Consider the following 14,138-nt stretch of genomic DNA (forward strand, 5'->3'; position numbering starts at 1 on the left):
CGCTATTCAAAGGGAAACAGCTGAGCTGTCTTTTATATTCAAATTCAGCACATTAACACGTGGTTTGAACTGGGATGGGAGTTTTGTGAGTCACTATAGGGGCTCGTCTGCATACTTGGCTTAATCTAATTCTTGATCTTCCCCCACCACCCCTCCACTCTCTGATTTGCTCACCTGGATCATTTTTTTCTGATTTGTCCTCCTTGATTACTGTTTTTGGTTCTCTGTGCCTTAAATATTGAGTCTGTTCTGGTCTGGCTATGGTCTGAAGAAGTGGGTCTGTCCCATGAAAGCTCACCTAATAAATTATTTTGCTAGTCTTTAAAGTGCTACTTGACTGCTTTTTCTTCTTCTTTTCAGCTGTTTTCATGTTGTCCTGACCCCTACATCTCCTCCTTTCCCTCCCCCCCAGAGGTGCCACAAAGTCTGGAACATTCCCACGCCCAGCTGCATCACATGGCTTGACCCTGAACCAATAAAAGGATGTGCTGTGCAAGATGCCAGGCAGCTTGAGAGTGGTGAGGGTCACAATTTCCGGGGGCTGGCTGTAGTTGGGGGTCTTTTAGTTGCCCGGGGGACATCTCCCGCAGCGATCACAATTTTTGGGGCTGGCTGTAGCCAGTGGTCTTTTAGCAGTCTGAGGGAAGTCTCCGTTGGTGGTCATGATTTTCGGGACTGGCTATAGCCGGGGTTCTTTTAGCTGCCCGAGGGAAGTCTCCCTCAGTGGTCAGGATTTTTGGGGCTGCCTGTAGCCGGGGGTCTTTTATCACCCCCCCCCAGCTGTAACTGTTTCAATGAGTCATTTGAGTTTTGTAGCAACCATGTCTACTTAAACATAAGGATCTTCTTTCATAGGAGGCTTAAATCCAGATTCAAGTTCCTGAAAGGGCCTCCGGGGTGGTCAAGATTTTCATGGCTGTTAAAAGTCTTTTACCCCCACCGAGCCATTACGGATGATTCATTCGAGTTTAAGTGTAGTACCTGTGTCTGTTTAGAGTCCTCTTTCCCAGGAGGCCTAAATCAATATCCAAGCCCAAAATAAAGCCTAGGCACGCTTCCATAGCGGCAGGTGGTGGAGTTCCCTGGACAGTCACAGTTTACAGGGCTGTCAAACATCATACTTTTTGGATGATGGCTGTAGCTGGGGGTCTTTTAGTCTCCTTGAGCCATACATGTTTCAATGAAGGCAATGTAGCTATACAATTACCACAGTTCTCGAAGTAAGGCTTGCAGCAGGGAATACTCTTGTCCTAAAGGTCTTTTTTTGCAGGTCCAAACCTAGCCGTAGTTTGGAGTCTTTTAGCAGCAGTAAATTAATTTTGTGGGGAGCATGTGAGAAGGTGAAGATGCTCAAAATCGAATAGATAAAACCCAGCATTAAGAAATCTATTTTAATAAAATTGATTTTACCTCGTAGTGTAGACACAGACTCCGAGAGCCTCAGAATGTGTGCAGATGTGTACATGAAAGAGAGAAAGAGAGAAATATGCGGGGACTCCAGGACAAAAGACCTCTGCAGATTTTGGGGAATCCTCTTTATTAGGAGATGAAACTCATTTTACCACTGTCCATCCTGGTGAAAGAATTCAGAGAAACTGTATGAGTTAAAACTCACACAATTTCCTTGCAGCTACATAGAAACTAACAGAGCTGCATGTTGAACTTCTCTAGCCTGACACCCTTTCATGCCGCAACATCCATAATCTGGCATGATTTTAATTAGCCAGATAACCACTTATCATGGGTATGGCCAAGTTTCCTATGGTCCCATAAAGTTTGTTTACAGCCATCAGTCCTGGCTCTCAGTGTTCTGTGCTGTTATTTAGCTGTATCTTACCCCTAAATGTCTTCTAAGAGCCCAACAAAACAAAACAGCAGAAATGGAGCACTTTAAAGACTAACAAAATGATTTATTCGGTGATGAGCTTTCATGGGATAGACCCACTTCATCAGATCAATCTCATTTCCAATACAGACTGACATGAGATTGATCTAATGAAGTGGGTCTGTCCCACGAAAGCTCATCACTGAATAAATCATTTTGTTAGTCTTTAACATGCTCCATTTCTGCTGTTTTGTTTTGTTGGAGTACAGACTAACATGGCTATCTCTCTGTTACTCTTCTAAGAGCCCAATAAGCAGTGGAAGTGTTAGTAATGAGGTCAGACAATATTGACCTCCTGTCGTCCTGCAAATTCACTTGTTCAACACTGGTCAGTTCCCGAGGGTGCTGGACTAGAGAGGTTCATTCTGTAATAGGTTTTTTATTATTTTCTCAGTTTAAGGCTTTACAGTTTAATCCAAAAGTTGAAGCAAGTTCTTAGCCAGTTTGTAAACTTAGGGCACTAAAACTTTTGATGTACCTATGGTCAATAGAATTAGAAATAGGTAAAATTGCATGACCATGTCCACTTTACGTAAAATGTGCTCGACATGGATGAAATGTAACCCATTAACTGTGGGTATCATAATGTACAACGATATAAAGATTCTATGGGTCTAGAGATGTCCTGGAAGACCATTTTTACCTCCATCTTTTTGTTTATGTTTCTAGGGGGAACAGAACATATAGCGATGTATTCTTGAAGTAACTGCTAGCAGGGGTATCATTCAAACTTCACATAATAAGAAAATTCCACTTCTTTGTATACATTCTCTATGGTGTACATACAGAAAACTGAAAAGCGACTACACTAGCAAGTCTTTTTGGAAAATCAGGACTCCTTCCGAAAGAACACGGGGAGCATCCACACACAAAATGTGGTCTTTCAAATTCCTTTCGAAAGAACATGGTGCTTCTCCCAGAGGCCCTCTTCCTCTGGTAAATGAGGAACACCACCTTTTTCCAAAAGATTCTTTCAGAAAACAGTGTGTGTAGATGCTCCGGGGACCCTTTGTTCAAAAGAGTGGTCCTCATGGTGCCAGCTTTTTCAATCCCCGGCCCATTCTTTCAAAAGAGGGGGCTGTGTGGATGCTCATCTTTGAAAGACCAGATTGCTCTTTTGATCTGCTTTTTGTGTGTGGACATGTTCTTTTGAAATAAGAGCTTCCAGAAGAGGTATTACGAAAGATCATTTTTCGAAAGATCACTGTGATGTAGATACGGCCATAGAGTGGTGTGGGATTCTGATTTTATGGATCACCACAGATGGAAAAATAATTGCCGTGACAGAAGCCAGCCACTGTACGTTCAGAACTTCGAAATTCTGCCTTTTTCCTATTTGCATGAATTGCATTATATGAGGCACAACTACGCCAAAATACAAAATGCAATAATTAGATTTTTAAATCTGCCACCTTCATTCCAAGTGGGTTAAATTATAAATGCATACTTTAGCACAATTAGAAATAGAAACATACTTTTCAAATATAAGATTTTTAAGATTTTACAAGCAAGATCGGAGATCATATTAATTCCCTTAATGGGTGACAAAAAAAAGGATGGAATTTACATACATAATGAAAGGAAGGAGTCTTTGGACAGGGTCTTTACATGGATTCTATCTCTGGACTTGGGGAAATGAAAAAAAATTGCTTGACTTTTAATGTATATAGTTGTTAGTTGTTTTACACTTAGATCAGAGCTTTTATATCTTGGGACAAAATTTCTTAGAAAAAAAATCTATCATAAGCTGATTTTAAGAATTTTTTTTGTTTTGTTGACAAATACTGTTGACAGATACTGTTCACAAAACGCATTTTGTGTGCGCGTGCTCCACAAGTTTCATTAACAAAACCAGCATTTTGCTTGTAAAACGTGCTAGTGTAACCATAGCCTACGTGTTTACTCATTCAGAAAGAGTGTTAAGGTGCTGATGCAACTGCAGATACAAGCAGATACAAACTGACCCTTCTTGTTTTGCTTTGTTAAGTAAGTTGTTCAAACGATTCTAGGTATTCACTTCTAGGAATGAGCTACTGAGTCCCTATGATTTTGTATAAGGTGTAATAATTGCTTGTCAGGATAAGAAGATAGCAAAAAGTGACAGAAAGGATAAGATTTCCATTATGTCTGCTTTAGAAAAATAGGGAGGGTATGAGCTGGAATAAAGCAATAGTAAAAGGATAGCCCCTGCTTTTTGGAGCAAGAAACAAGAGAAAGGCCTGTTCTGGAATAAATCAGTTAAGGCACTGCAGCTGCAGGAAGCCCCTGATACTGGAGTAAGAAACAAGGAAATGGTTTGTATTGGAATAAAGTAATGGAAAAGAAATGATAGTCTCTTATTTTGGAGTAAGAATTTACCAAGACCTGTTATATTTCATTAAGTTGTTAAATGTTTCAAAAACATTTAACAAGACAAGGGAAGGGTCTGTGTTGGAATAAAGCAATGGGAAAGAAAGGATAGCTCATAATTTTGAAGCAAAGATTTTCCAAGACCTGCTATACTTCATTAGGTTGTTAAATGTTTTTGAGCCTTTTTACCTTACTGAAACCATGCAGCATTCTGTCTGCTGCAAAATTCAGTGTACAATTAAAATCCCACACCTGGAATAGTAGGGATACATTTGTTTTGACCATACTAGCTGTTGCCCTTAAACAAAGGATCTTTATTCGGTGCATAAATATTTAGGAGTGAGTTTTGTCTAACAACAATCATTCTTGACACCAATATTCTCCAGACTGAATCATCCAGTTAGACTATGAGTGACTGGAAACAGCAATGTGCTTTTTTTTTTTTTAAATCAGTTTTTTGTGTGAAAAGTAGTTTTTATGCATTTTGAGTGGTGGGTGTGTTTCTTGGAGCAGAGCTGAGACGCATGGACTGTTTTCAATTGATTCAACATCCTTTTTTCTTTTAATTGGGTTCTTCGATCCCTTGACATTTAAGACTATAACACTTTGACGCTGTGTTTTTGTTATTGAAGGTGGGGATCAGTTAATTAAGAAGTGACTAGACAAAAAAACATTAAATACAAGATATAGAAGAAATTAGAGCTCAAATCCCACAACTCCAGGATTGGTTCAAAGAAAGATGACTCTCAGAAGACCTAATACTCACAACATGTAAAGGAACAAAAAACCCAGTCACACGACACTGGCACTGAACTGAAATATCAACACAAAATGACTCCAATTTTTGAAGGAAAATATGACATAGCACCACCAAGCATCTTAAATGTTTAACTGAGATAGATGATGCCAGAAAATGCTCTGCATGTACACTGGTTCCTCTGCATTTCCACTGCTATTTATTTACAAATACAAATTACACCTTTATTCCAGCAAATACTGGCTTGATTTCTTGCCAGCAGAGTAACAGTCGTTTGTTTGTATCCCTGTGTTACTTTTCCATTTTAGCTGTGTATATTTTGTGCATTTAACACAATTGTGGCTCTCCTGGTAATTCTCTCTCTCTCTCAAACACAAATAAATTGTTAGGGAAAAAAATAAGCAGGTCATGAGAAAATTAACTTCAACAAAACTATGAGCTGGCAGAAAAAGTACTTTGGACTTTAGTGGACTAAACGTAAAAAAAAAAAAAATAAAAAAAAACCTTAGTCACTCTTAATGAAGTGAGAATGGCTGAAAAAATCGATATACTATTAAAGTGACCTTGAGCAAATTTTTATAATTGGTCCTGCCTGTTTTAATATATGTCCTTATCCCATCCTCCACACACTAGCATTTTCAGCACTTGAAAAAATCAGTTTAATGTGAAATTAATGTCTGTGAAAGGGGCTGGACTGATGGCCTTAGAGATTCAAGTGCTTGGTTATATATATAAGGGCTATGTCTATACTACAGCAATCTGTCGACAGAAGTTACTGGTGGAAGATATCCTCTGACAAAACTTCTGTCAACAGATTGTGGCCAGACAGCAAAGTGGATCGAAAACGTGATCTGCTCTGTCGACAGATAACTGCCAGACTGCTCGGCTGCTCTCTTGACTGAACAGTCAACTGGAAGCACAGCGGACAGGGCTGCCTGGTGAGCTGGAAGCCCTGTCTGTCGACCGAGCGCACCCCGGAGCACCTATGCAGATTGTTTGTTGACAGATTCTGCTGAGAAAGGCATTCTGCTTCATGGGGGACAGGCAGAAAGCTGTTGACAAAAGTGCTGCATTCTGTTGATTTACTGTTGGCAGAACGCATTTTTATTGTGGATGCTCTGCAAGTTTTGTCAACAGAATTCTCTAGTGTTGATGTAGCTAAGAGGTATAGTTTGGGCAAAACTGCCCGTTTTCCACACTCCCCATCTACACAAAAGTAAACATAGTCTGACAGGAACTTTTAATGAACAGGATATTTCAGACGCCATATACAGGCAGTTATCAGAATCTTTGCCAAGGTTATAATTACGTGTCAATTCAATGCAGTCTTTTATAACAGGGACACTGGTCCACTAAGAACTGCCTGATATTAAACTCATTTGACATAGACAACTGTAGTATCTTTAGTCACTATCAACCCAGGATGGATTGCAATTGAGGACATGGAGATGATAGGCTTGCTAACACTAGCCACCATGCCCTGTGAATATCCCTATAGGCACAGGAGTTCTATCAGTACACATTGTACACACTTCAAGCACATTTCCATATACTCTTTAACGTAACAATAGTCCTATATCATATCATCACTTTGCTCCCTATCCCCTGCTCTCCCATCATCACATAAATGAAAAATGCAAACTACTTATCACTTCATAATGCACATCATTCTGCAGATGATAGATTTTCCCCATCTTTCTATCCAAAACAGGGCAAGATTACTTCAATCATATGGCTACAGCACTTCTCTGGATTTTAAAGCTTTTAACCACAGAAGCCCCATTTGTGCCACAAACCAACTCCCTTAGGCAAAAACATCATTCTTAAACAATAGTCCTCACACAGGTGCACTTTTCACTGCTACAGTTTCTATTCAATAGTTTATAGATGAGGAGACTGAGAAGGAGTTTGACAAATGAACCTAAGTCTCCTCCTACATATGTATAGAAAACTACTTGCACATTTTTGAATGTCACTGGTATTTAACAACACATCTGGATGCATTTTGAGCGGATGCCCTTACAAACTCCATGATCTTATACTAATATGTTAAAGATATACACATTACTTAAGAGAGAAGTTTATAGTTCCTGAAGACTAAAATGATTGTAAACTGTAGAAATGGATGAGATCATTGCTTTACCCTTTCCAAGCATTGTGATCCTACAAGGATGGACAACATGAGAGAAAAAATAATGCCAACTTACTCTGGACCAACATTTTAAAAAATGCAGATATAATAAAAATCACTCAGCTAGTTAAAGCTTTAACAACAGAGTAGCTCCTACAAAAGCAACAATAAGCTTCAAAATGAAAATTAATACATTAAGCAGAATTACAGTCACTTTGAGCTCATTTGCATGATCGGTAGAATGGGGAGTAAATGGAGAGATCCCAATTGTTTGAAAGAGAAAAGAAAGAAAAGGTCAATGTTCTGACCCACAATTTAGTAAATTATTCCATTCCTAAGGTAATCAGCCTGTCATCCAAATAATCCCTACTCATTACAGGAAACTATAATACAAGCCAAATTGTCTGTCTAAAGTTGCTATGGCATTTAGATATACAACAATTTGGCCCATGACCTTCAGTAGTGAAGTTCCCAAGTCTTCAAGAGTGCAAGATTTTCTCATAAAATACTCTTCCCAAGAACTCTGCTTGATCTCATATTCTGAGACTAAGGAAAAGTGGACATTCCTTATGGAGAAATACTCCCCATTCACAACCTCCTATATCCCAAAAATCTTAGAGTAGAACATAAAGGGGGTATCAAGTTATCTTCACCGCATCACATGAAAAACCTCTGGTAATGGAAAAAAAAATAAAATGTGTGTTCTATTTCATCAGTTTCAGAGAAGGTTAAGGTTTTCCAATGTGGGAGAGAAAAGCCTACACAGTATTCTCGCAATTTTAGGTCATTTGAGGACACATTTAACTTTGTCTTTTTCTATGCTGCACATTAAAAGCATCACAGTTATGGATGCATTAAAGAAGGACAAGGGCACAAAGGTTAAGCTGTGTGTAAACACGTCAATTCTATATTCACCATGAAAGAGAAACAGAGGTGGTGTGCACATCTATGGTTTTACATATGTTGTCCAAAATACCATCAGGCTTAGTGACATTTATCTTTGGGCATTTCCACATCAGACTCATGCACATTTCTTTTACAATTTTGATGAATGATATTGATGCTTATTTTTTCTATTTAAATATAGACAGTTGAGCAAAAGTTCAGGTTTAAGCTTTTTTCTATTTTCTTTCTTTTTTGTAATTTTATCAGTTTGAATATTCACAGCTTCAGGAAATTAAAGACAGGAAGAGTCACACAATAATTATTTCATGACAATAGAGTTTCAGATTCAAGTTTTACAACCATTAAACCACAAGCTGTGAACAGCAAAAATACACTAATTAAACAGAATACAAGTTCTCAAGCAGTACTTTTCTTACTTTGCCTATCTGTAAATTCCTATCAATGGAATTTTTTGGTTGTTTTGCATGTGTACAGTCCTTATCAACATTTATAAATTAAATTCTAATCCTTCCAAGCCTAACAACAAGAATTCCACCCAATAAACAAGATTTTTGCAACTGTGATGTATTATATTGGCTTCAAGATACAGTTGTTCTTTCCTGGAACATGTTGTACCAACCTCATTTTCCTTACTGTGACATTTTTAAATAAAAATAAACTAGATAAAATATTTGCTATGGATTTTGAAAGAATCCTAATTTGAGAACCATAACTAATAAAAAAAACAAGTGCATTGATTATCCCCATGTTACATCAGCCTGAAAAGGATTTAAATGATCAATTGGGATATGTACCTCTTCTTTTTAGTAGGAAAAAACATTTAATACTTTGCTTAAAGAAAAAAAAATTATCTCAAACCGTGATAATGCCCCACAAGAACCTCAATATTTTTAGGCATTAGTTATCCAATCTTTGGTCTGAACACAGTCTTTCCATCCATTCCAGCTGTATGTCCTGACTATATCCATTTTTTCCACTTTGATTTCTCTAGTTTGAGAAATGAAAAATTACCGATTTATGGAAAATGCTTACACAACTCTGACCCTCTCCCCTCCACCTCCTTTAAGGGACAAATTGAACTATAAATTAGTCCATAGTGATGAGTGACTGAGCTATGTTTTGTCACAGAGCAAATGATACCATTTACACAATGGACAGATGGCTGAGCATGAATAAAATGAGATTAGCAACAACAGACCACAGATGGAGATAAAAGAAAGACCAGGAGTTAAAGATCAGAGGATCTTGGATCCATATTGCATGCAGGACTAAGGACAACAGCTGAAGTCACTGTCCTTAATGTAAATTGGGGGGGGAGGGGTGAAGTGTCCAGTGTATGTTGAATCTAAACACTCACCCAGGGTTGTTCAAAACTATAGGTACGTCTGCGGTCTTCCACATCTTCATCTTGCTTTGCTTGCTGAAATTCTTGCCTCAGACGCTGTATCCGGTCATGATTGCTAGGGGTTGATCTGTTGCTAAAAGGAGGAGGAAGTACAGAATGAACTCATTTTAGAACTGTAATCTGTGAAATTTGGTCTTTTGGAAAATGGCTACTTCCTATGAACTGACACTACTTAGCGTAATGAAAGAATTTTCAACCAATTTGCAGGCATTAAATAAAACTTCTTCAGTTTGTTCTTAATACTAATACTGTTTGCAGCTTTAAAAGGAAATTTTGGACAGAATGAGAGTAAGAGCAGTCAGGCTAATTTACAAAGCAATTTCTAAACTCATCACAAAAAACTGGCACTTATTCAGTAAATGTTACCATAGGGATTATAAAGGACCTAATGCATTTATTAGCATCAAACATTTTGATTAAAAATTAGAAGCATACAGAAAAATTGTAATAGTGACCTCTAATATTTAATAAACATGGGAGATACTCATTCACTGTTTAATCTGTTTAGTAATGTCAGATCTTTATTTCCATCATATTCATTAATGATGGTTGGAAATCTTGTCTACACAATTTGATTATTTTCCTCCAGTCTATAAGAACCTGTCATCCCTTAGTTTTGTTTCCAACAAGTCTTTTAAATGCATATATTTTATCATTAAAGTCTAACAGAAATCTAAAATTAAATCCATTTGACAGAAGAACCCAACTTGGTCCAGGCTCCCAAGAACACATACAGATTACAGGCTTGACGACACCCTGTGACACTGCAGTATTCTGTGGAATTGAATAATAATATAGTTTTTGTTATGTACAGTCACATGCAGACTTGAACTATTTAAGCCCATAAATTTTCTGTAGTGGCAGTAACACGTAATCCCCTCTCCAAAGTACATTTTAAGCGTGATTTACAAGAAACCATCTTGAAATATGTACAGGAATGTCCAGTTTCATAAGGCAGAGAGAAAAGTGGATATTCATTAATCTCATTGCCATTTTCCAGCTTCTCAGTCATTGCCCCCCTCGCCCTCTCCCCGGCTCCAGTGTCTGGCATACTTCAAGGTTTGTGATGAGGGATTTGTAGGATACCTGACAAACAAATCTTTTAGATTAAGGGTAACCAAAAGCAATTCTTTCTCCATTTTAATCTCTTATTCTAGTGTTCTTAAAACCTGCATTCATTGCCTTCCGCTAACAATGCTGGTGACAAATGTGCAGGTATGACATTGTTTCAAATGAGAAATCTAAAAGGAACAGTGGAGAATAATCCCACAGACTTGTAGATTTAGACCCTATTCACAGTAAAACCATAAGGCATGCAAATCCCAGATCATCCTTGCCCTTAGGGGAAAATAAAAATCTGAGGGGAAAGGAATTTTGAAGTCTCATCTATGGAATTTTCCCTCTTCCCCCACCCCCATCCTGTTGGCCCTGTACAGCCATTGGCTGGGTTAATCTATAGTGATACCACATCATGCACTTTGATTTTTGCATAGTTTGGTACAAGTATGAAAAATTGGAATAGGTTATTGGTTTTCAAAAAAGAGATCATTACTGTAACAAAGAAGCAATACAGCAGCCGAGTATGTATAAGATGTAATGCAAAATACATATTGACCTGCTGATATCTTTTTAATTTTTAGGCTTTAAGAAGTAAGACTTTTGTGTATAGGTAATGGCATTCAGTTATCATACAAAGAGACTGACAAATAGCTCTGCTTAGGCCACTGGATCTACGTTAAATGATCAATGAATACGAGAGGCTCATTGGTCACTTCAAACTCAGAAGAGATAAAAGTGTAAGGCTGGGTCTACACTTGCCCCCAGCTTCAAAGGGGGCATGTTAATCAGGGTGATGGGAGATTACTAATGAAGTGGTGTCGTGAATACGCAGCACTTCATTAGGCTAATTCTCCTCCACGGCAACTTCAAATCGTCAAACTTCGAAGTGGTGGCATGCATGTAGCCGCAGGCACCTCAAAGTGCCTTAACTCCCCAAAATTTTGAGGTGTAAAGGCACTTCAGAGCAGTGTGGGCACTTCAAAGTGCCTGCTACACGCATGCCAGAGCTTTGAAGTTTGACACTTCAAAGCTGCCGTAGGGGAGAATTAGCATGTTAATCAGGCTGATGGGAAATTACTAATGAAGTGCAGCTATTCTGCAATAACTTTGTAGTGTTTACATACCCTGACTGCCTCATAGACCTCAAATTCCTTGGGGGCAAGGACTGTCTTTATATTAGTTTCGCATTGCGCTTAATGAATAATAAATAACCTAGCAATTTCTCAATCAATGGTAATACCAGTTATTACTTGGTAAGCATATCACTTGGATTCAGGACTCAGCCACAAAATATACTAGGGGACAGCTTTGTCCCAGGCTGCTTAAAGCTCTCCTCTGCTAGAGGGAACTTGTACAGAACCAGTACTGATTGGGGATGGATAATAGCCAGAGTACGTTATTTATAAGCCCTGTATTATATTTTTGTATTCACAAGAACCCAAAATTTCAAAGCAAACTCAATCCAAACTGTCCAGAATTAAGTATGGGGAGGAAGGAATTTAACTTGAAACTTATCCTTGGTTCACCTGAAATTTGGCATATGTGAAACTTGACTGAGTTTCAGCTTTGTATAGTAAATCAGGTATTGTGTAGGCTGTGCTTTTGTTACAAATTTCTCACTCAACTGCAATTTACTTTAAGAGAGGTTACTCACAACTTTGCAGGTAATTGTCAGAATCCAGTTTTTGTGAAGACAAATTACATATCTCCTTGCTCTGATTCCTAACAGTTCTTGAAGAAAATCAAGATGAAAGTTCTCAGGGCCAAACTCAGCCCTGGTGTAAGCTGGCACAATTCCATTTTCTGCAATAGAATTGGGCCTCTTTACACCAGTTCTGCATGTGGTCCTTACTTATCTTCGGTCTACAGATGGCACACTTAACAGTCAGCTATTTCAGGAATGCTGCTTAAAACAGTCATCAGGATGTGCTTAAAAATGCAACTGTAAGCAAAGCTCATATAGACCAGACTTGTCACAAATTTTCAGTAATGAGCAGCCACAGCAATGACCATAGGAGTCTCAGATCATTAAGCAATGTCTCACCATGATGTCATTCATTGATGTGCACAGTTGTAATCCTTTCAAAACAGACAGATTGTCAGTGTGATAAAGTGGATACAAACAAGCTTCTGAACAAGAATGACAAAAGCTTTGGAAAAATTCATTGGCCTGAAAAAGGATGAAAAAGTGTCCTAACACCTCCACTGCTAGGCAGTAACAACTCAGCTAGAATAACCAAAGATTAAGTAAATGAACAATATTTCTTACACACTGAAATTTTCCAACATAGATTGGAGCCGCCCAGGCTTCTCTGATATAACTAGCTGTTTATATCTCCCAATTGCAGCTTTAAACACAGATATAATTACTAGGTTCTCAGTCACGGGAAGCTAGTGAGCAGATATTTCCTACCTGTTGTACTAATTAAGTATCTTTAAGTTTAGTCAGAATACTCACATCACTTAAACTTTCTATATCAAGAGCCAGCCAGCCGTCTTTCCATAGGTAGAACCAAATAGAAAACGTGTTCCCATGACTTTTAAAAGGTTGCCTCATTGACTATTAATGGTGTTCTCTCTCTTGGAGCAATGCATTAGCCTACAGAATATATGCTTGCCAAAGTTCAGAACTAGCTGAGTGTGTCTTAAATTGGACCTCCCATCATTGCTAGGGCAGGATAAAATAGAAGAAAAGACTATAGGGCAGTGTTAATCCACTCAAAAAACTTCTGCTAGATTTAATGGAATTAGAACATCCTTCCCCCCCAACCATGGTCATTCAGAGCAAAAGGGCTTGTCTCAGATCACTCAAACAGGTGAATAAACAGCAACTGTCCTTTTGTTACAAAAAAGTTGCAAACATACTGGAAAATACCATTAAAAACATCTATGGATTTAGGTTTAAGGTTAAAGTCATGAAAAGCCTTGCGGTCCATGTCTCGACATGTTTTTAAGTGAGTCTGTAAACAGCTACTGACATGGATGGGTGAATTGAAACACAATATGGTTTCTACTTGGTTAGTATTACAAGTAGTAGTAAGCTAGGTAGTTAATACTTCTTCTGTCTTCCATCAACAAAGCTGGAACTCCCTAAGCATCACTTGACCAGTCTGGTCAGCTCTTCTTCTGCCTAGTTGTCTCTGCAGAAGGACATTCAGACTGTATTGTCCAACAGGCCACGGGTGCCATTTTGCATGTGTGTCCTGTGCATTTTCACTTTTCAGAGGCATTATAGAAATAAGCACAGATTCTGAGTGTGTGCTTACATGGCTAGCCAGCATAGTTCTGGTGTGCAAACGGACCTAACACAGGGCTTCACTGCGTAAAGGTGTATCCATGTGGTGACCACTTAGTGTGTGTTGTGACTGGGTCAAATGAATATGTCACAAACTCCTTAAATACCTTCAGTTGTAAAGGTACTATGGAAGGGGACTTAGAAAGGTGGGTCTGTTTCTGCTTCTGTTTTCCTCAAGTTCCAAAGAACTTATGAGAAATGGGGCTGGCAGAAGGTGCTGAAGAAGAAACCGTAACAATTACTAAAATGCAAGTAAAAAATAGCTTCTCCGCACAAGCTTCATTAACTTTTATCAGCTAGTATCTTGGGGTTTTACACTCAAACCACAGGTCATAAATTCACAGTAAATCC

The 14,138-nt window shown here is 38.4% G+C and overlaps 1 protein-coding gene across 7 annotated transcripts in view; it reads right to left on the bottom strand.

The window, feature by feature from the left end:
• Window positions 1-14,138, bottom strand: part of PARD3 (par-3 family cell polarity regulator) — a 735,311-nt gene that overhangs the window by 17,638 nt on the left and 703,535 nt on the right. For all 7 annotated transcript variants that reach the window (XM_074984984.1, XM_074984976.1, XM_074984978.1 and 4 more), the window contains one exon: window positions 9,386-9,506. In XM_074984984.1, coding sequence (XP_074841085.1) covers window positions 9,386-9,506 — 121 coding nt within the window. The remainder of the gene's footprint in view (window positions 1-9,385; window positions 9,507-14,138) is intronic.

Source organism: Carettochelys insculpta, chromosome 2, assembly GCF_033958435.1.
Source record: "Carettochelys insculpta isolate YL-2023 chromosome 2, ASM3395843v1, whole genome shotgun sequence".
In the NCBI taxonomy this organism is placed as follows: Eukaryota; Metazoa; Chordata; order Testudines; family Carettochelyidae; genus Carettochelys; species Carettochelys insculpta.